The following is a 24,072-nucleotide window of genomic DNA, read 5'->3' as shown; positions in this document are numbered from 1 at the left end:
ATTAAGATTAATAAAGATCTTGGTTTAATAACCAATAACATTTACAAGTCCTATGGAGATATGGTACAATGTCGTGAATACAGAAATCCTCCATGGTGAATGACTTGGGTACTAAAGGAAAACTGAGTATTACCCCATTTTTGCAATTAGGAAGCCTGTCTTGACAGACTAAAAGGAACATGCATAATATTCTTACTACAGTAGGTATGTTGAAATAAACCACATAAATCTACTACATGAAATTTCAATATTAAGGATATAATAGTTATTATTACTTCACTTTGATATACTGCCTTTCATCTGAATGGATCTCAAAGCACTTTAAAAGAGGATTTTTATGGATTGTAAAGATAATTTAAAGCCACAGTTAAAATGCAACCACTTCTGAGGTGGAAGAAGAAAGCTATTCTGACCCAACAACTCTACAAAACAAGCTTGATTTTCTGTTGCCCTTCAGAAATAGGGACATCTGTGCGGAGTGTAAAATGTTGCCATTCTGACATGGCAGCGCTCTGCACATTCACTGGACAGGTGTAAATGACTCCACAAGGTGCAAGACAAAGGAGAATTGAGCCCATTAGGTTTGTTTTAGGAGAAAAAGCACTTGTAATCCAGTGGTATTTTTATACTCTGTGGTTTATTTACCTAAAATTCCTTTATTCAAATATGCTGGTTAGATTTTTTAGATGTCACATGCAAGGTGTTATCAGCAGCTGTGTCCTGTTAATACTTAGTTTCCAGTTCTCTTATGAATTTCATTTGTCACAGAGTCATAAAGGAATAACTGGACAAAAAACTGCATTTGGAAGAAACTAAGGATAGCTTTTAATGTTACAGCTGTGCTGGGGTGAAGAGCTGGCAGGAGCTGGAGGTATTCTGGCTGCCTGAGATATTCTGGCTGAACCAAAGCCCATTGAAGAAGTCTTTCCGTTGACTTTAACACGCTCTGGATCAGGCCCTTAGTGCTGAAGAAGGCAGCATGCTTCTGGGAATGTTGGGGAAGCGCAGAGTAGAGCAGCTACTGCTATAGGCATTTAAAAGGTGCAGCATGTGCTCCATCCACTTTGATAAGACCTGGATGGGGCGAGAGCCCAGCTCCAGTCTTTGGGGAGTTCAGTGTGACTGGCAAAATATCTCCTTGGGCTCTGGGTCCTGATCCAATGTCCCTTGAAGTACCTGGGAGCCTTTCCACTGGTTTCTATGGGCAAAGGATCAGACCCAAGGTGCACAAGGACTGGGCATGCTGCTACCCATTGCAAAGTCTCATAAGCTGGAGAAGCTCAACCCACTTCCTCACCAACTTGCACCATTTTCCTTCCTCCCTTGCACATGATTCAGAATCAGCCACAATCTCTCCCTTCTCAGACAGGTGGTCAGCTCCAGCACAAACACTCCTCCCAAAATATAACAAGGTGATAGACATCATTTTTAAAGAGAACATTGGTCTCACGTTTGTTTGTAAAAGAAGCTGAAAGACAGAAATTAATAGTGACTTCAGCTCCGATTTTTCCCTCTCCCTTTTAGCTATGCACACCAGTTTGCAACTGGGGAAGAGTATATTACAGTTAGACACCACAGGAAGTTCTGAGGCCCAGAACTGTAACACTAACTGTAACACACCCAATCCCATAATCCTTTACAATGGCAGTGGAAAAATGTTGAGGACCACTAAGCTATCTGCATATTCCAGAAGACAGGACTGTACAAGGTTACATTGAGAATCCTTCCTTTAACACCAAGAGGGGTTGAAATATCCATTTTTAAAATGGATACTTTCATTTAACAAATTGATGGGACCGATTTATATATGTGTGCCTGGATCAGCCTGATCCCTACCAGCACTGAAAAGAAAATGGAGGTGACTAGTAGTATGATAAAGGAAGAAGAAATTACAGTGGTTTATTTGGATATTTTAGCCTCTGGCCATGAAGCAGTGGCTGAGGCGGTGAGGAAGGATAACAGAGTACTGCAGAATATGAGAGAGAACTTAAACAACAAAGCTGGGGTCCACAATTCAAGGCCTTTAGGGGTGATTTAGAAAAATGGAACCTGAAGACCTTATTTTACTTTGGCTTACGAAGTTTCTGGGATCTTCAATTATCTGGGAATCCAGTTTAGTTTTTCAGACCCCTGTCAGCCTTCAAAGAACAAGCCATTGTTGTGATAGCCCTTTGGCACCGGAAAAAAAATCTACTAAGAGCAACAAGAAGATGAGAACTGTTGGCTCACAAGGCATTCCATTACCATTAAAACAATGAGGAGTCTGGTGGCACCTTAAAGACTAACAGATTTATTTGGGCATAAGCTTTCGTGGGTAAAAATCCCCACTTCAGATGCATGGACTGAAAATTACAGATGCAGGCATAAATATACTGACACATGAAGAGAAGGGAGGTACCTTACAAGTGGAGAACCAGTATTAACAAGGCCAATTCAGTCAGGGTGGATGTGGTCCACTCCTAATAATTGAGGAGGAGGTGTCAATACCAAGAGAGGGAAAATTGCTTTTGTAGTGAGCCAGCCACTCCCAGTCTCTATTTAAGCCCAAATTAATGGTGTTAAATTTGCAAATGAATTGTAGCTCTGCAATTTCTCTTTGAAGTCTGTTTTTGAAGTTTTTTTGTTCTAGGATGGCTACTTTTAAATCTGTTATTGAATGTCCAGGGAGATTGAAGTGTTCTCCTACTGGCTTTTGTATGTTACCATTCCTGAAGTCTGATTTGTGTTCTGCTATGGGTACCCACATGACTTAGAACAATGGCTCCACAGCTCTCATCCCCTAGCGCCCCTCCTCTACTTGCGCTACATTGATGACATCTTCATCATATGGACCCACAGGAAGGAGCCTTTTAAGAATTCCACCTGGATTTCAACAATTTCCACCCCACCATCAACCTCAGCCTGGACCAGTCCACACAAGAGATCCGCTTCCTGGACACTACAGTGCAAATAAGTGATGGTCACATAAACACCACCCTATACTGGAAACCTACTGACCACTATACTTACCTACATACCTCCAGCTTGCCTCCTCGTTGTCTTTGTGGATACAGACTAACACAGCTACCCCTCTGATACTCATTACCATTAAGACTATATCCAGCTTGGGAGAGAAGAGGGCTCACCCATAAATTTGTCCTGTGGACCTTCATTTGTAATACCGTATCTGGTGAAATTATGTGCAGAATGGAAAGGGAATATCTACACCTTTTATCTTCATTTACAAGAAGGATAATACCCCAGCTCCAGAGGAACTTGGCGTTACGCTCTTGGCAGAATAAGGAGACGATTGGATATTGGTAACTATTTCCTGCTTGGAACTTATTGACTTTATATATTTTTTGAAACATGAAGTGGAACACATGTATTTCTATTTTAAAATTTAGTTTAAGGGCTTCAACCTACTATTGTTCCATGCACAGCACTCCCACTACAGTCCTAAATCTCTAGTGCTGTTCCCCGCCCCCCCCCCATTATTCTACCGCTCTCTCTTATTCTTGGCTCTCTAGTGTTGCAGAAAAGGCTTAGGGTTGTGCCAGTTTGTCATTAGCACCTCCTTGGAGTATTCAGCAGTAATAATTCCCAGATACTGTGCGCTACATTCCATTTTTAGACTCCATTTTCTGAGCACAGCAATGGGGATTGTGTTGGCTTTACAATTTGTGGAGCCTCAAACTTTAGAACAGACAGACCCCACCCTGGTGAAAGGAAAAGAAGGGAAATAATGACTTGCCTCCTCCTCCAACCCTATTGTCAGAATTGGAAAGGTGGCAGGGAGAGAAGGAGTTTGAGCTGGCAGTGAGTTTCCAGTCACACAGATGGAGAGAGAACTAGGGGCAGCTTGTAAAGTGTTATGCTGCATGGGAATCTGTCAGCCAAATTTTCAGGCTGGCCTTTGAGTTTATTTACCTACTTTTCTGTGTACAAATGAGTTTTCCTGCAGAAATATATATGCAGCCATGGTGCATACAAAAACAGTCAATGCCCATACAAATTAGGAAGCTGGATGTGTAACTCCCTCCTCTGGATACAAAAAACAGGGCGCACACACATTTTAAGGGCTATGGTTATTTGTGCATGCAAGTAAAACCATTGCATGTAATTTGGAAGCTGCCTGAAATTTGCTCTCATATATCTGTGTTTCTAATACAAATGTCAGGCCACATTCTGCCTTCTTTAGCACACAGTGGAAAAGGTGCAAGGAGCTGTCTACCTCTTGAGCTCCTGTGCAAGAGGCAGCCAGAATCTCTCTAAGACAAGCTGCAGGGGAGTCATAAAATCACGAGCAGTGTTTGAAACCATACATCTCTCCTGCTCTCCCTGGGACCAACTGTGCTCCTGCTTGCATTCCTCAAGTACCTGGGAAGCATTCTGCTTGCATGTGTACCATACAGGTGAAATGCCTCCAGACACTGCCAATACTGCAGAATCCCTCCTCCTCATCCCTAATGTGATCAGCTGATAAGGCCACAATATAGGTCTCAAAATAAAATAAAGATGAGACAAGATCTCACTAGTGCTAAGAGTTCCAAAATGTTCTGCAAAACATCTAATGTTTTTTGAAGTACAAAACATCTAATGTTTTTTGAAATACAAAACTCCCCAGGTTTTGCTAGCTCCAGAGTTCAGTGCTCATATTAAGAAACGTGCCTAATACAAAAGGATCAGCTGTGCAGGACTAAAACAATGACATCCGAGAGGCAAGTGCAATACAATTGCAAGTTTTCTAGATGCAAACCAGGCCACCCAAAAATATTATACTGGTTAAAAATGTGACTAAAACAAAAGAGAAATCACCATTAGACTCATATAATTAAACATAACAAAAAAGGTGACTGGACTTATTTAAAATCAAGGAGTACAAATGCTGGATATTTACCTCTTTAACAAATAAATTTTCTACATTTTGTTCTGCATCTTCAGGTACAGATGGGTACAGAGTTCTTATTTCCCATGGAATTATGTCTGTCTGACAAGAAATAAGAACAAAAGATTTAGTCAGATCAACAAACAATTAAAATACATATAAAGAATCAAAGGCATGTCCATAAAAGGGTTAAGAGCCAGCATTTTTGCTGATGCCTACTTTCTGTTGGCTTCCACACACACACGCTATTTGCAATACTGTCTATCAGCTGAAGCAGTCATTGAAACGAAGGGCATTGGAGTAGGTTTCTGGGGAATACAGGGTTTGCTCTAGGTGGGCCTGCTTCAATCTTTTAAATCCTTGTTCATCAGTGACTTTAAAAGGAAAAATGTGTTTTGGAATTTTTTAACCTTTTCTCCACAAAAAGTACACTACAATCCCAGCTGTGCTACATGCCCCTCTCCGCTCCAGGGCATGGAAGGAGGTAAAGAAGTAGGGAAACGGACATAAAGGGTTTGAAATTCTTGGAATGGAGCAGGAGGGGCTTTCAGACAAAGAGTCCCAACAAGCCACAAAAAAACCTCCACATGACATTGGCAAGAGAAAGATTGGCAAGAGAAAGGGGTGTTGGGTCAGAGAGGGATGGATCCAGGAAGTAGCTGTTTTATGTAGCATCCCCATTAGCAGCCCCGTGAGAATCTTCATGGACTTATCGTGGGCGGTGGGTACCATAGGCCGGGGGAGGCTGTGCCTCCCCAAACAGCCTGGCGTGGCCCCGCCCATGCTCTGCCCCACTCCCCCCTCCTGCCTGCTTCCAGTTCCCTTCCTGCTCTTCCATGGTGGAGACAGTGGGATAGGCAGGCCGGGGCTGTTGCTTGCAAGACTGGGGCTGCAGGAGCTGGGGCACGTTGTGCTGCACATTGTGCAGCGCTCTGGGGCTGGAGATGCGGGCACTGGGACCACGCCACCCAGCGCTGGGGTTGGGGGAGCTCCGGTCACACCACCCGCCTGGTGCACCGGGGGGTGGGGGTGCTCCGGCTGTGCTGCCTGCCTGGCGCTCCAGGGCACGGAGCACGTGGGGGGGCTGGTGGCTGCAAGGGTGGGTGCTCTGTGCTCCGGCGATGGAGTGGGGCCAAAGGGGAGGGGCAGGGCGTCAGGCAGAAGGGGCGGGGCCGAGGGCTAGGCTCTCCCAGTGGATCGTTCACCTGCTGCCCATGGGGTTTATTAATACTATTTAACTTCCTTTTCACAGCTTTTACCATTTTCAGGGAAAATGGGCATTGCAGAGCTGTGGTAGGGACCCGGAGTGATCTGGGCTGTCAGGACCAATGTGGGGAGCAGAGTGAAGAAGCAGCTCTCCAGACAGTACCCTGAGATCTGCAGGGATGGGCTAGATTTCCTTGTGTTAATTATTAGGTTCTACCTAGTTGCAAATGCTCACACTGTCCCTCTGCATGACTGGGAATCCCGCTTCACTGAGGGAAGGGTGAGGCAACAACTGTAAATTCACACTTGCAAGACCCTGGGGTACTTTTTTCACATCTTCAAATTAATCCACAGATCTGTCCCATTGGTTTTCTGTAACTGGCATGGTAGACCAGATTCTGCTCTCTATTACACTGGAGTGAATCTGGAGTGATTCCAGTGAAGCCAATGGAGCTACTCAGCTTGGAAAAGAGACGACTTAGGCGGGATACAATGAAGGTCTATAAAATCATGACTGATGTGGAGAAAATAAATAAGGGCGTGTTTTTTACTCCGTCTCATAACATAAGAACTACGGGTCACCAAATGAAACTAATAGCCAGCAGGTTTAAAACAAACCAAAGGAAGTGTTTCTTCACCCAACGCACAGTCAACCTGTGGAACTTTTTGGCAGAGGATGTTGTGAAGGCCAAAACTATAACAGAGTTCAAAAAAGCAGGGTTCAAAAGTTCATGGAGGATAGGTCCATCAATGGTTATTAGCCAAGATGGACTGGGATGCAAAACCATGCTCTGAAGTATCCCTAGCCTCTGTTTGCCAGAAGCTGGGAATGAGCGACAGGGGTGAATCACTTGATGATTATCTGTTCTGTTAATTCCCTCTGAAGCACCTGGCATTGGCCACTATCGGAAGACAGGATACTAGGCTAGATGAACCATTGGTCTGACCCAGTATGGCCTTTCTTATGTTCTCCATATGTACAGCAATATAACAGAGAACAAAATCTGACTCAGTCGCTCAAATTCTACCCTCAGTTACAGGGCAGCACAGGAAGTTTGGGAGCAAAAGAGGGGACTGTGAGCAGTGGATTATGCAGAATCATTGCTCAGTATACTCTTAAATGGCTTGCAGCCTCTGCTACTTCAAATTTTGGAGCATTTGTTTCATGGCCTGATTCCAAGTTAAAGGTGAGAATTCCTCCCTGCAACCTCTGAGGAAAGTCCATTTACCAGACTTTACATGACAATTTGGCTCAGAACAAAGCCCTCTATGCATAATCTAAAAAGAAGAATTTCTTACTTGCATCTAACTTGCAGTACGCAGCTTCCCCTTCTCTGCTTTCCACATGAGCAATTCTGAAACAGTTGTATGCATTGTATGGCAGGTGCAACCATGATGGGATTCCCCAAACTTTTTCTCAGTTTCATTTGAATGATTCAGGATGGGACGGAGCAAAACAATTTCTTTCCATTTCCAGTCCCATCAGTATCCATAGTTAGCTATTTAGCTCCCTGTGAACAGCTGTGAGGATGTATTTGTCCATTGTTTTTATTCTATTGTTTTATTCTATTGTGTCCAGTTGTGCGTCTTACAAATGAATCTTCCGATTTCCCAACTAAGTATCTCTTAGGAGTGCTTTGCCATTATTACCAAAGAACACTGTCTTATTATTCTAGGTCTATGTACAGTGGAGACTTGCATAAGCTTTCATGAGTGTTAAAGAAATGAAGTGGGGACAGATGGCAGTGCTCAGGATGTTACAATTTTAGGGTCCAATTTTATGATAGTGAAGGTCCCCTCAGTGATTTATGGCTTCACAACAGGGCAACTATGGAGAACTCAGTAATGGAGCTGGCTGAATAATGGATTTTTCGGTTCCCTGGCAATTTCAAATTTGTTTCGGGTCAAACTGAAAATGACATTTTTTTCAAAACTATTCAATGAAAATTTAAAAAATTTGAAAAAAAATAGTGCCAGTCAAAATGAACTGTAACATTTTGATAATGTCAAAACAAAACATTTTGTTTGTACCCAAAACCCACTGTTTAGATTTTCAGGAATTTTGGACATAAGCGAAGGAAAGGATTCACAAAATGACCAAAGGAGGATGTGGTGGTGGTGCCACCTCCTTTTGAGCTTTAGCCCAGTGCACATGGGAGACCAGGTTCAATTCCCCCTCTGCCTGATGTGGAAAAGGGATTTGAACTTGGGTCTTCCACATTGCAAGAGAGTCTCCTAACCACAAGGCCATGGGATCTTCAGGTATGGGGCTTTCTCAGTGCCTCCTCTTGAAGCCGGAGCATTTTGCACCAATAATTAAGTAGTCACTGGAGTATGGATTTGAACTGGGGCGTCCCATATTCTAGATGAGTGCCATAACTACCACACTGTAAAGACAAAAAGAAAAGGAGTACTAGTGGCACCTTAGAGACTAACCAATTTATTTGAGCATAAACTTTCGTGAGCTACAGCTCACTTCACTCTCTTTTGCTGGTCCAACGACTATTTCTTGTCTTCATGAATGACTTTGAATTGCCACTCCTTTCCTTTGCTTTTGTCAAAATGCACCTGAAAATCTAAATGAATCCCTGTGCTCCTATGGAGGCCCACTGCCTACACTGGGGGTCCACTCGTACAGAGCTCTTTGCAGGATCAGGGATCTAAGACCCATCAGCAACATAGCTTGTAAACTGAAGTCCATCATTACTAAGGACCATATGCTATCCATGGCTATAAATTTTGCAGATTGAGTGGGGCTGGTGGGTGTAATGGAAAGCCTAATGGTATATTCTACAACTAAGAATCTTATCATTGTCATGATGGTGGCTGAGCTACAGACCCAAACGAAAGCTCTTTTGCTTGACAGGAATGAAGAAGACCTCAGGTTGAATCCACTCACGATAGCTACTATAGGGAATGCAGAATTTTTAATTGTTTTACCAAGACTGTTCCTTAATAAAGCTTAGGATTTACATTGCTTTTCATCAACTGAGGTCAAGGTGCTGAGCAAAAAGTGGTAAATCTTTATTTTTCCCCATTTTACAGGTAGGGAAACAGAGGCTCAGAGATGCCCCATAATTTGCAAAGGTCACACACAGCAATACAATGGCAAAGCAAGCAACTGAATGCAGGTCAGCTGACTCCCATACCGGTGCTCTATCCACTGCACATACAACACTGCCTCTCAAGAAGCTTGGACTACATAAAGGACTGGAATAAAGCAAATAAAAAACTGCATGCCTTCATATACAAGTGGATCTGTGTTGCCAATTATTCATCTAAGTGGACTTGGCCAAATCTCCTGTTAAAAATTCTCTAAAGTAAAGGAATACAACAGCTAAATTTACACAGAACTGGGACATGAAGATCTTGTACTATATTATAGTTAACTCTGTTTTTAAAAGCTGCACAGAACTTCCCTTCTGAGAATTAGCTGTGTTTAGACCACTAGCTACAAACTGCCTTGCCACAAGAGCACTTCCTGTTCAGAGCTTAAACTCTTTTGTTGACTGTTGCTATAGTTCAATGGTTTTAAGCCTGATCTGTTACTGCATTTGATCACAGCAGAGACCCTTTATTTATAACAACACCTGAGTGTGAAGAATAGACACTCATACTCGTGATTGTCAGATGCTGGGACTGGACCACTTGATGATTGCCCTATTCTGATCATTCACTTTGAAGCACCTGGCACTGACCTCTACCAGAAGACAGGATACTAGGCTAGATGGACCTTTGGTCTGACACAGTATGGCCATTCTTACGTTCTGAATGAAGGCCCAGATTTACAGAATTCTGCATTTGTAAATGTGTGCCAAATACAGTGACTGTGCATACAATTATGGTTTTTAGATGTTCACATTAGGAGCCTAATCTAATGCCCATTCAAGTCAATGAGAATCTTCCTGTTGACTCCAAAGGACAAAGCTCCAGGGTCAGCTCCCTGCTACGCTACTGCATGTTCATTTTTTTTTAATAGGCAATTGCATGCAGAGTTCTGAAATTCTGACCTAACCATAGAGTCAAAAGCACACATAATCATTTTTAAATTATCCTCAGAATATGCATGCAAATATAATGTCCCTGCTTCTAATGATGATTCTGTGAAACATTCATATACATGGCTGTCAGCCTCAGGTGTTTGGTTAGTAAAAAAGAGCAATTAAATTAAGATTTGTGATCATCTCTCTTTCTAGATTCAGGTGGGACTGTATTTCAGCAGAAAAAGCCAAATGAAAATATTGCTGCTCATTAATAATAGACAAGGGGGAACTGAATTAAGGGCCTAAATCCCATTAGCTTTTGATTAAATTTAGGTTTCTAAGTCCCATTTTCAAAGATGACTTAGGTGCTTTTACTCTACATCTGTCTCATTTTTTTAAAAACTCTGAATGAAAGCAACTAGAAATATAGCTTTCAGGCTGATGCACCACAGACGGTCAGAATTGGTTTTAATTGGTTAGAAAACAAAGACCTTTCAAACTGCTAACCACACAAAACATGTTGGGGTATATTAGGGCTCAGACTCAAACCCACTAAAGAAAAGCAGCTCAATCCTGTTCTCATTTAAATAAACAGATTTACCATAAATTTTAAGGAAAGTAAGATAGAATGAGCCCATGAAATTAAAAAGACAGGAGAAGATGGAACCTCAATGATCCCACAGATTGCAGCACATGATCTGTGGTATAAACAGGACTTTTATGCGGACCAAATTCTGTTCTCGGATATGTTTCCATTGGAATCAATAGGAACTGAGAGTACATACTGAAGGGAAAGAATTAGAGATGCAATCTTGAACATTTTAAGGGGAATCTTCAATATGTGTTTACATAGTGCTTCCCATACCAATCTAATCTATAGGGTGAAATTCTCTGCTGGTGTAATTCTATTGAATTCAATGGAGTTACTCCAGCAGAGAATTTTGCTCATAGACATTCCGTAAGGAGGAGCTCTGATACTAATTCCAGTACATTACCTTCCTTCGCCCTTCTTTTCCCTCCACGCAAAAAATCACTAATTTCATTTTAAAACAAAGAACAAGCTAACCCTAACTAAACACTAAATATCACTTCTGTATGAGTGCACATTGCTACACTGAACATGAATGGCTCTATACATATAGTCTAAGGTTATTGTATATTCTATAAACATCTGCAAAGCTATCACATTATCCTCCTTCAAATCGCTCCTTAAAATTCTCCTTTCCCATGATGCTTTCCAAAAGCTTGAGAACAGTTAAGCTGCTGATGTGCTGATTCCATTGCCTATCATGCTGCCCAATACTGTCTCATTTCTTTTCTTGCACTCCCCCATCTGTCTGTGTGTAGCCATCTGTTGTTTCTTGTTTTATCCTTCGATTACAAGGTTTTTGAGGAAGGGACTGTCTTTTTTGGTCTGGGTTCATACAGCAGCTAACACAGTCCCAGTTTGTGACCAGGGCTCCAAAGCATTCATGCAACAATAAACAATAACAATAATGTTAGACTTGCATCACTCAGTTTGAAATGGGATCCGTTAATGTGAACTAAGGAACTTTTAGTGCATGCCAGCTGGGTCCATTTGGGCCAGCTAATGTGTGACGTTTGTGCACATTAGAATTCACCTCCCACTGATGCTCTCTACTAAAAAGATTAGACCAGCCCTATGAATTCCTTCAATTTCAAGGTTCCAACTAGATACATGATAATATTTATAGTTCATTTGGGGGAGATTTAATTTAGAATTTGAATGACAGAGTTAACAAAAAGAATTTGAAAAAAAGAAGAACATAAATTTTCACATCCTGTTGAGTCCAATGCGTTTTACACTCTTTATGATATCAATGTACCCATTAAATCTAGCCAAACACCTTTTATGATTATTAATACACATTCACGCAGGGCCAAATTTTGCTTTCATAGAAGCAAAGGTGCAGACAGTGAGGAATCAAGCTTGTTGCTCCATTAGGGGAAGGGGCCAGGTTTATCTGCTTCATGGAAGAAGTGAGAGCTCAGGAAAGACTTGAAAGGAGAGGACTGAGGGTATGGTGGATCAGCATCAAGAGGGGTAGTGCTGGAGGTGTCCAGCCACAAAGGACCACACGGAAAGAAATGCAGGGAAGTGGCTGGAGAAGAAAGGGGCGACAAGGCATGAAGGTTGGATAAAGTGAAAGTGGTCAAGGTGGAGGAGTGAAAATAAATCAGAGCAGAGAGGTAAGCAAGACCTAAGGTGTGCAGGGCCTTTGAGATGAAGACAAGGTGCTTGGATGTGATGCAGAAGGTGGTGAGAGGGAGGGATCTGATGGGAGAGTTATATAGTCAAAGCAGCATGCCCATGAGATAATTTGAACAGCAGCACTGTGGACAAATCAGAGAGAGGAAGATGAGAAGCTGGGGGGTTACAGCAGTCGAGGAAGAAGATGACCAGGGCCTGAAGAAGACTTTTACTAGGGGAATGGAGCAGGACGGACCATTTTGGAGATGGTGGTAGGCAACCTGCAGCCTGTCAGGGTAATCCGCTGGTGGGCTGCGAAACTGTTTGTTTACATTGACCGTCCATAGGCACGGCTGCCCGCACCTCCCAGTGGCCGCGGTTCGCCATTCCCAGCCAATAGGAGCTGCGGGAAGTGCTGCAGGCCCTGCCACCCAGGGCTGAAGCCAAAGCCTGAGCAATGTAGCTTTGCGGGAGCCCCTGTGACATGAGGTCCCAGGCAACTGCCCTACTTGTTACCCCCTAACACGGGCCATGGATTTTATATGCAGAAAATCAGTTATTGTGGCACAGGTGGGCCATGAAGCTTTTATAGTGGCGGGAGGAGGAGGGGAGCTCAGAAAGAGAAAGGTTGAGAACCCCTGTCCTAAGTTGAAACAAAGGGCCAGATCCTCAGGGAGCTCTGCTGATTTATACACGTGAGGATCTGGCTGTACTGTTTTGAAGCATGCAATGAATTTACTTATTGTGGATCCATAAATATTATTTTAATACCTTAACAGCTCAGTTAATTATTTTGGTTTTGCTTTATTTTGAAAATACCCGAACACCCTAGTCCACATTAGGTGACTACAAACTAAGCACAAATCAGGGCTGGGCTGAGGATGTCTGAGGCCTTGGGGCCACAGGGACTGAAGTACCTCTAATCATCATATTTTAATAATAAGGTCCATAGCTTCCTGGGGTACTATCAGACTGAATATCATTCAGAACCAGACTGGTTAAGGAATACTCTACGTGAGCCAGAATTGGGTATCTCTGCATACAAGTAGTTCCTGCTGCCTGGCAGAGCCAAGCTGAAAATGGCCTACCCTGGCCCATCATGCTGGACGCTGTCTAAGACACGGTAGATTTCCTGAGCTCTTGAGATATATATGGCAATCATTGAAGATATGCACTGTGTCTACTCTTGGAGAGTGCGAGGTGTGCAGCAGGGAGAGAGAAAGGAGTAAAAAGTGGCCCCAAAATAAAAAATATATGGACCAGTTAGGAGCCTCTTCTGTGACATTTGACCTTCCCACCATGTCTAGAGATTAAAAACTGTAAATAAAACACATTTCATTAAACTTACTGAAAAGTCATCATTGGGGAACAATATGAGATCTTTAAGAGGGTTGTCCTCAGTATTTCTTTCAATCTCTGTGATGACAGTTTCATAATCCAAGGGCTCCAAAAGTTTGGGTTTCTCCTGCTGTGGAATAAGAAAGCACAATATTATGTCTTGACTCTCATACTCTCCCTGAATTCACAAACTGAACTGGGTCTCATTTTCCAATACTCTTTGGACATTAAAGTATTAATGAGTTTTGTTATGCTCAGAAACAGCACGTTGCTATTGAACTGAGAATACCCATGTCAATACAGTATAAGCGAGCCAGGCAGGCCACTCAGAATGTTCATTTTCATCCTGATTATTTCCTGATAACCAATATGCCCTGGAGTTAACAGTGCTGTGCAGACATCATCACTGCACCCCACGGCATCATGATAATCTACTCATTACTCTCCGAAATTTTCTTTATTTTAATACAAACCATTTGAACTGCATATGGACAATATTATTTTGAGTGAATCAACTGCAGAATGAATGACCTACTTTAATTTCAATTGTTTCCATTAGCTGAGTACTGATTCACACCCTTGCTCTCTTGTTTTTTGCCACTTCTTAAATGCTGGTCGCTTGCTAGCAATAAAAGTACCACTGCACTATTTTACTTGGCAATGATCTAGTTCCTCTGTCAGGATAAACTATTTGGCAGTCAGCCCCATAGTTTCTCCAGTCAGGAACTGGATTATTCCCTCGTAAACCATCATAATAGTGCTATTATTGCCCAAGTGTGGGGTTAGTATAGAAAAATTCTCAGTGGAAACAGCCAAGAAGAGGTGAATTCACAGTGCCTCAATATACAGTACAAAAATAGAGATGGAAGAGCCCACATACCATGCAAGCACACTTTCAAAAATAAAAACCTCAAGGGTCAGACAGAGTGTGACAAACCATCTTCTCATTCTAAGAGTCTTTTTGTAAGTATCAAAGAGACTAAGATGGGGAGGAGAAAAGAAAATGACAGAGAGGAAGAGAAAGTAGGGAGGCATGAGAGAGAAGGAGACAGCCCCACAGATGCATGTAGTTCGCAAAACCCACCTCTGCTAAAAGAACTCTAAGATCCAAGTTCTAGCAACATAGTGGTTGTCACTGAAAAGTCACCATTTACCCACAGTTATCACACTATGCTATCCAAGGTACTTCAGACCAGCATGTAACCATGGAGTTTCATAAAGGGACCCATCAAACAGGTTTCTCCAACACAGGATTTATCACTTTGGATCTATAGGTCTCCCTCTGTTCTTTGAACCTGCTTCATAGATATACAAGTCACAGTTATCCCAGAAATTCCTCCTCAGCACCTAGCTGCACCTCTCCCCAGCCCCATCTGTTAAATTGGATTCTTCTCTAGCTTTCAGAAATACCCCTGGAAAACTCAACTAAATAACAATAATACACTGTACAAAAGAGACTATAACACTGGGATCCACCCTAGCAGAGAATCAAAGTTGAATGGTTGATAGTGGAAACCCAATTTATAGGTAGGGAAATTCTCACTTTTTGTTCCTGCTCAAGTAGTTGTCTATGTAGTGCCCACTGACTTGGGAGGGAAAGACCTTTCCTGAGTGAGATGACCGGAAGACTGATGGGCAAATAAATCCTCATACTGTTCTGAGAACTTCTTCATAAGAGAGGGAAACTATTTCCAATTCCCTTGGCCAAAGTCCTTTTTTTAAAGAGAGGGAGCCTAGGTGAAAATTGGTTATAGACTCAAAATGCAGGGAAAAAGCTTTATAACTAAATTTAGACTCCATGGCAGGACTAGGGAATCAAATGTTAATTTTAGATAAGATATTTGACAAGGGGATGGGACTTCAGTATCAACCCATTCATTTTTCTTTGGACGGTCTCAAAGGCAGAATTTTGTTCCTGGAGAGTACTACCTGACAACACAAAACCCACCTCTGCTAAAAGAACTCTAAGATCCAAGTGATTTTTAGCTGTCTTGGTGCAATGTTTCTGACGGACCAGATCAATCACCCACATAGTATTATAGGCTTTGGAAGTGATTGGACAGAGAGTCACCTGGCGGATGTAGTACAGCTGCACAGGGAGAAAAAGTCATGAAAGCAGATGATTGATCTGCCGAGCAAGTTCAAACTGCAAGAGGAACCCCATTGGTCCAGATGTTAAATGAGCTGGGGACAAAATTGTATTGGGGTGGTCGCTGGTAACTACTGACTTTCTAATGCATCCCTATATGGTGGGTTGGCTCTCAGTCTGCATTCTCTCTTCCTCTCTCTGTCACACCAATCCCCCAAATGGCTTTTTGCTTCATACCTTCTCCTCCACCTTTGCTTATTTTCTTCTTTTATGTCTTCTCTCCTGGCAAAGTAAAACACTTAACTTTTCTTAGATGTTCCTGTTCTGTAAGGTTCTGATCAACCTAGTGACTTTAGTGAGTAATACAGTATATCAGGCCCTAAATCTCTCTGATGCCATAGCTTCTTGCATCCAAACATCAACACTTAATTTGAAAAGATCATGTTGATAGGTGGTGTGCTGATCACCTCATGTCATCAGCCACAGCAGCACAACTGGCTCCCATTGCCATCTCACCACTGAGAGCAGTCTGAGAGTTCCTTTCTATTTATGGTAGCTCATTTGGACATCAGTATTGCCAACCCCAAGTGTTCAACAATCACAAGTCGGCCTCTCCAAAATTAAGATGGACTTAAAAATCATGATTTTTAAAAATAAATAAATAAATCTGTCCTTTTTGTTTGCTTTGATTTTGAGCCTTTAGGGTTCACTTTTCTCTGCAATTACCGGGACTAGAAACTTTTTAAGGATTCTCACATAAACACATGACACCAGGAGCTGGAGCTTTAAGAAAACATTAACTATTATGACACTCATGATAATATCATGAGAGTTGGCAACAATGGCTCTTCACCACAAGTCTAGTGTGTACAGTTATCTTACAAATTACAGCTCATGAGACTCTAAAGACAAATTTTCTAGTATTCAAATCACTGGGGAAGAGCCAATATGAATCTGGAAGAGGATTACATGTAAGTGCTGGGTTGGAGATTTTTGGTACAAAGTTTTCAATTCTTGTCATACAATCCCCTCCCCCCTTTTTTAAAATTGACATAAGGCATCTGAGATATAAAGAAGAAATAAGGTGTAACCAACAGCGATGACTAAAAAAGGAGAGTTAAACTAAAAGTGCTATCTGAATCGTGATGGAGAAATGTCTCAGACGTATTATTTTTCTCCTGTTTGGTGGTTCTGCGAACATGCAGACTGACTTTTCTCCAGAACATTTATACTAGTGTGATAGGCATCACCTCTCTCCCCAACCCTACACTGTCTCAAGATATTGATGCCCCCCAATCTATTGAAATTATAGAGAATTTTTTGCATTAGGGCTATATGACAACTTCTAGCTCCCTTAGGTTTGCCACACATTAATATTATGGGATGTTGCATTCCAGTCTCCCTGTGTGTGGACGTGTCAGGCAATATGACTGTGCAGATCAGGTAAATATGTGCCAAATCATACCCTCTGTGCCAATAATCTGAAGAATGACCAAGGCACTATTTGGATATCAACTCACAGAACGTCTTATAAATCAAACTGAGAGTGAGTAGAGCCTAAATCACAAAATGAATAGTCAAAGGGCTTTCCTAAGCTACCAATGCACTGAGATGAGCAGGGGAATTCCACAGATGTCAGGCCATTCTCACAAAACTCAGCGTGCTTTGTGATATTCCCCAGTTCTCTATTCAACTAAAGAACACCCTGTCTCTTGGGGAGCTATAGAACATCTGAAAATTCCTGTGAGGTTGGAAATGGATTATTAGATCTACTCCTGACCCTTAAAAGTGGAGCTTCAAACTCACAGAGATCACACACTGGGGCCACTCTGCAGCTCAAGGAGAGGAATGTAGATGCCATATTGGCCCCTCCTTCCTCCTCAGAAACTGAAAAGTGCTCAGACTAGAAGATCCTCTAACGTTAGGATCCTGGAGCACCATCACACTCAACATTCCAACTTGCTTTCTTTTTGCTCTGACAGATTTTAGGGCATTTAGATGCTACGAAGATGGGTGTTGTAGAAAACCCTAAAGCATAAAGAAAGGGAGAGAGATTTCAACAGATCTTCTTCAACAGAGAGTATTATTTGGCAGAGGATCTTTAACTGAAGTCAGCAGAGATCTTCAGATGAACTTTTAGGGATCAAAATCTAATTCATACACATACTTTGATATCAGTGCAGCAACATGATATTGCAAAATACCAATATGAAGTATAAATGCACCACAATGTCGTGATGTAGAGTCACTACGCAACAGCATGATAAACTCCCACAAAGCATCATGCCATGTTGTCTACACACTATGTCATGACATCCCATCATAGCACTGTAGCCTAGCATAAGAGAGAAAATGAAAATACAGTTGTCCTTCATTCAACTTTTATAAAATATTGATTCTTGGTGTCTAATTGGTTCAGACTTTGGTGACAGAGAATTGGATGTTAAATAGTGATTTATATTTCCCCTTGATTTGTTTTTTTAATTTTCATGATGACTTTCTTTTCTACAATTTTTTGAATGCACAATGACGTTAACAGGAAGGGGTGAAAAACAAAAGATTACATTAATTATTCTTTGATTTCCAGGCTTTAAGCCAAAGCTCTCTGACGAATGCAGTTAGACTCAACAATGTCAACTGCTGTTTTCAATAATTGCTAGCAGACCATTCAGTGCAGCACTTAAATATTTATGTTGATGTTTTCCCACCAGTATACACGGCAATAAGCAGAGACAAATGTTATCTTTTTTTTGCTACCATGAAATTAAAACAAGAATGTATAAAAGATGCATCACTGTATTTTGAGGATCATGGACAGCATATGCTATATATAATTATAATTATAATTGCAAAGAAACCCTGTTAGCATTTCTGATGATGTAAAATAATCCATTCTCTTCAACACACTGGTTTAGTCCTCTTTAACTCTACCTGCTTTAGAGAGAATTATGTCTATCTGAAATTCCTGACGTCAAAGCATCAGTGTGTAATAAGCTCATGAGCTCCTTCTGTACAGATCCCTGCACCTTGAAATATTAAGATCTCTATATTCTCATTAATGTTAAGACTGTGCAATGTAAATACCAACTCTACTCTCTATATCAGTGGTTTTCAACTAGGGGTACGTGTACCCCCGGAGATACACAGAGGTCTTCCAGGGGGCACATCAACTCATCTAGGTCTGGTCTACACTAAGAGTTTATGTCAGATTTAGCAGTATTAAATCAAATCAACCCTGCACCCATCCACACAACGAAGCCATTTTTTTCAACATAAAGGGCTCTTAAAACCGATTTCTGTACTCCTCCCCAATGAGGGGATTAGCGCTGAAATCAACATCACCGTTTTGAATTAGGGTTAGTCTGATGCAATTCGAAGGTATTGGCATCCGGGAGCTATCCCACAGTGCACCATTGTGACCGCTCTGGGCAGCATTCTGAACTCGGATGTACTGGCCAGGTGTACAGGAAAAGCCCCGGGACATTTGAATCTCATTTCCTGTTTGGCCAGGCGAGCTCATCAGCACAGGTGACCATGCAGTCCCAGAATTGAAAAAGAGCTCCGGCATGGACTGAATGGGAGGTACTGGATCTGGTCGCTGTATGGGGAGAGGAATCCGGGCTATCAGAACTACGTTCCAAAAGACGAAATGCCAAAACATTTCAAAAAATCTCCGAGGCCATGAGGGACAGAGGCTACAGCAGGGACGCAACACAGTGCCACGTGAAACTTAAGGAGCTCAGACAAGCGTACCAGAAAACCAAAGAATCAAATGGACGCTCCGGGACAGAGCCCCAGACATGCCGCTTCTACGCTGAGCTGCATGCAATTCTAGGGGGGGGCCACCACCACTACCCTACCCCTGTCCGTGGACTCTGATGATGGGGTACTCTCCGCCATGCCTGAGGATTTTGCGGATGGGGAAGATGAGGAGGAGAAGGACGAGCTTGAGGAGAGCACACAGCACACCGTTCTCCCCAACAGCCAGGATCTTTTTATCACCCTGACTGAAACACCCTCCCAACCCAACGAAGCCGGAGAAGGGACCTCTGGTGAGTGTACCTTTTTAAAATATAATACCTGTTATAAAAGCAAGCGTATTTTAATGATTAAGAAGCCCTGAGGACTTGGGATGCATTTATGGCCAGTACAGCTACTGGAAAAGTCTGTTAACGTGTCTGGGGATGGAGCAGAAATCCTCCAGGGACATCTCCATGAAGCTCTCCTGGAGGTACTCTAAAAACCTTTGCAGAACGTTTCTGGGGAGAGCAGCCTTATTCTGTCCTCCATGGTAGGACACTACCACGCCATGCTAGTAGCAAGTAATCTGGTATCATTCCATGACAAAGCCTGGCAGCGTATGGTCCAGGTGTTTGCTGGCACTCAAGCAACATCCGTTCTTTATCTCTCTGTGTTATCCTCAGGAGAGTGATATCGTTCATGGTAACCTGGTTGAAATAGGGGAATTTAATTAAGAGGACATTCAGAGGTGACTGTTCCTACTGGGCTGTTTGCCTGTGGCTGAAAAGAAATCCTCCCCGCAGTTAGCCATGGGGTGGGGGGGGGGGGCATTGGCACTGAGCTGTTCACGTTTGGCTAGCAGGGATCTTCCCTGATACCAGCCATGCGGTGGGGTGAGGGGTAAAGTGATCATCCCAGAGAATTGGATGGGAGGGGTTAGTTTGGTTTCTGTTGCTGCACGTTTACAGGAAAACTGCAGCACTAAATGGCCAACACAACATGCTTTGCTTGGTATGGGAGAGGAGGGCGCTGCTGTTATGAAAGTTGCAGAAGCCGAAAGACTATGGCTTACCATGGCCGCCTGCAAGCCGAATTCTGTTGCCTGGCAATGCGTGTGTGATCTCTAACACCAAAGCCGCAGGCACTCAATATAAGGTGCAAAATGAGACCTTGTACCAAAATCACATGTGCTATATAATATGAATAATGTTGTTCACCGTGAAAGAGTATAGCCATTGTTCTATAAAATGTATCTTTTTACATACTTCACTCCCTTTTTTTCCTCCGGCAGCTGCAAATGTTTCAAGCCTCCCTTCTCCTTCCCAAAGGCTATCTCAGATAAGGCGGCGAGAAAAAACACATGCGTGATGAAATATTCTCTGAGCTCATGCTGTCGTCCGGCACTGACAGAGCTCAGCAGAATGCGTGGAGGGACACAACAGCAGAGTACAGGAAAATGGCAGATGAATGTGAGGAGAGGTGGCGGCAGGAAGATCAGAGGAGGCATGAGGCAACGCTGGGGCTACTGAGCGATCAAACGGACATGCTCCGGCGTCTGGTGGAAGTTCATGAACGGCAGCAGGATCACAGACTGCCGCTCCAGCCCCTGTTTAACCACCCTCCCTCCTCCCCAAGTTCCCTAGTCTCCGCACCCAGACGCCCAAAAACGGCGGGGGGGAAGGCTCCGGGCACCCAACCACTCCACCCCAGTGGACAGCCCAAGCAACAGAAGGCTGTCATTCAACAAGTTTTTAAGTGGCCTTTTCCTTTCCTCCTACCCTCCTCCCACACCCCACCCAGGCTACCTTGTGTGTTATCTCCCTATTTTTATAATCAATTAATAAAGAATACATGTTTTTAAAATGATAGTGACTTTATTTCCTTTGCAAGCAAGCTGTGATCGAAGGGAGGAGGGCGGGTGGCTTACAGGGAATTTAGAGGCAACCAAGGGGGTGGGTTTTCATCAAGGAGAAACAAACAGAAGTGTCACACAGTACCATGGCCAGTCATGAAACTGGTTTTCAAAGCTTCTCTGATGCGCACCGCTTCCTGCTGTGCTATTCTAACTGACCTGGTGTCTGGCTGCACGTATTAAGCGGCCAGGTGATTTGCCTCAACCTCCCACTCAGCCATAAACATCTCCCCCTTACTCTCACAGAGATTGTGGAGAGCACAGCAAACAGTAATAACAGTGGGAATATTGGTTTCGCTGAGGTCTAACCGAGTCAGTAAACTGCGCCAGTGACCCTTTAAACATCCAAATGCACACTCTACCACCATTCTGCACTTGCTCAGCCTACAGTTGAACTGCTCCTTACTACTGTCCAGGCTGCCTGTGTATGGCTTCATGAGCCAGGGCATTAAGGGGTAGGCTGGGTCCCCAAGGATAACTATAGGCATTTCAACATCCCCAATAGTTATTTCCTGGTCTGGGAAGTAAATCCCTTCCTGCAGCCATTTAAACAGACCAGAGCTCCTGAAGACGCGAGCATCATGAACCTTTCCCAGCCATCCCACGTTGACGTTGGTGAAACGTCCCTTGTGATCCACCAGTGCTTGCAGCACCATTGAGAAGTACCCCTTGAGGTTTACTTACTGGTTGGCAAGGTGGTCCGGTGCCAAAACAGGGATATGCGTTCCATCTATCGCCCCACCACACTTAGGGAACCCCATTGCAGCAAAGCCATCCACTATGACCTGCACATTTCCCAGAGTCACTACCCTTGTTAGCAGAAGGTCAGTGATTGCATTGGCTACTTGGATCACAGCAGCCCCCTCCAAATTGATTTCCGACTGACCGGTAGCAGTCAGGCATTGCAAGCTTCCACTGGGCTATTGCTATCATTCATGAACTGTGAGGGCTGCTCTCATCTTGGCATTCTTGCGCTTCAGGGCAGGGGAAAGCAAGTCACAAAGTTCCAGGAAAGTGCCCTTATGCATGCAAAAGTTTTGGAGCCACTGGGAATCATCCCAAACCTGCAACATTATGCGGTCCCATCACTCTGTGCTTGTTTCCCGGGCCCAGAATCGGTGTTCCACAGCATGAGCCTGCCCCAGTAACACCATGATCTCCAAATTGCTGGGGACCGTGGTTTTAGAGAAATCTGTGTTCACGTCCTCATCACTGCACTGCCGTCGCCTCCTCGCCTGGTTTTCAGGTGCTGGTTCTGCATAAACTGCATGATAATGCGTGAGGTGTTTAAAATGGTCATAACTGCTGCGGTGAGCTGAACGGGCTCCATGCTTGCCATGCTATGGCATCTGCTCAGGCAATCCAGGGAAAAGGGCGCGAAATGATTGTCTGCTGTTGCTTTCATGGAAGGAGGGAGGGTTGACTGATGACATTTACCCATAACCACCCGTGACAAATTTTTGGCCCCATTAGGCATTGGGAGCTCAGCCCAGAATTCCAATGGGCAGCGGGGACTGCGGGAACTGTGGGATAGCTACCCATAGTGCATCACTTGGAATATCAATGCTTGCCACGGTACTGTGGACGCACACTGCCGAATTAATGTGCTTAGTGTGGACACATGCACTCATCTTTATACAATCTGTTCCCAAAAATTGACTTCTGTAAAATCGGAGTACTTTCGTAGTGTAGACATGACTCTAGATATTTACTTAGTTTTACAACAAGCTTCATAAAAAGGCCTAGCAAAGTCAGTACACACTAAAATTTCATACAACTTGTTTATACTGTTCTGTATACTATACTCTGAAATGTAAGTACAGTATTTATATTCTAATTGATTTATTTTATCATTACATGGTAAAAATGAGAAAGTAAAAAAATTTTCAGTAATAGCGTGCCATGACACTTTTGTATTTTTGTATTTCAAGGGAGGTGTAACTTGGTGGTACACAAAACAAATCAGACTCCGGAAAGGGGTACAATAGTTTGGAGAGGTTGAGAGCCACTGCTCTATATAGTCAATTGTTAAGATTTGGCAAAGCTTAGCACTGATGTATTTTCTGATGGGAAATCCTGGCTGCTTTAGTTAGTAGTATATCTTTAGATGAAGGGGACTGACTGCTCAAATTTTCTTGTCACGGGCAGACAGAATCTTAGAATGTTAGGATTAGTGTGTTTCTCCCCACCACTTTTGGCAGAGAGATCTGTAATGGAGTAGGGCTGATTTACAGCTTTAACCACCAAAAGATGGTCTGTCCTGAATTTAACTTGTCTGTTTCTTTTGGAAATGGACCAATTAGACAATCTTGCAGCCAAGATTGTATTACTTGGAATTAGATTTTTATCGTGCTTTTTATATTATCTATCTCAAATGAGAAATGAATTATAGTAGCTGTGCTAGAATGATTATGTGAATATAAAAGAGGCACTCACCATCACCCTACCTACTATAATAACTACTTATGACAGCACCTTTTACTATCCAGAGAAAGTGTGTTGTTGAGGACAATGGACTCTTCCATAGCCTTTTTGAATAGTGTTGAGAGATCTATAATGCGCACCTGGGCCAATACCAGCAATAGATAATCTCCATTTAATTTCACATATGTAAACCAGCCCATAACTTTTCCACCAGTGATGTATCGCTTCATCAGCATTGAGCAAAATCCCACCTCCTACAATGAGATCTAAACCCATAATCTTCTCTTCCAGATGGAATGA

General features: G+C 42.9%; 1 protein-coding gene across 2 annotated transcripts in view; it reads right to left on the bottom strand.

Moving 5' to 3' along the window:
* DOCK10 (dedicator of cytokinesis 10) overlaps positions 1 to 24,072 on the bottom strand; it is a 191,742-nt gene that overhangs the window by 128,778 nt on the left and 38,892 nt on the right. For both annotated transcript variants that reach the window (XM_084638464.1, XM_084638465.1), the window contains exons 2-3: positions 13,617 to 13,736; positions 4,880 to 4,969 (exon numbers count right to left, since the gene is read on the bottom strand). In XM_084638464.1, the coding sequence (XP_084494590.1) occupies positions 4,880 to 4,969; positions 13,617 to 13,736 (210 nt within the window). The remainder of the gene's footprint in view (positions 1 to 4,879; positions 4,970 to 13,616; positions 13,737 to 24,072) is intronic.

Source organism: Lepidochelys olivacea (genome assembly GCF_965140295.1).
Source record: "Lepidochelys olivacea isolate rLepOli2 genome assembly, chromosome: 9".
Classification (NCBI taxonomy): domain Eukaryota; kingdom Metazoa; phylum Chordata; order Testudines; family Cheloniidae; genus Lepidochelys; species Lepidochelys olivacea.
This window is presented reverse-complemented; position numbering and strand designations above follow the sequence as displayed.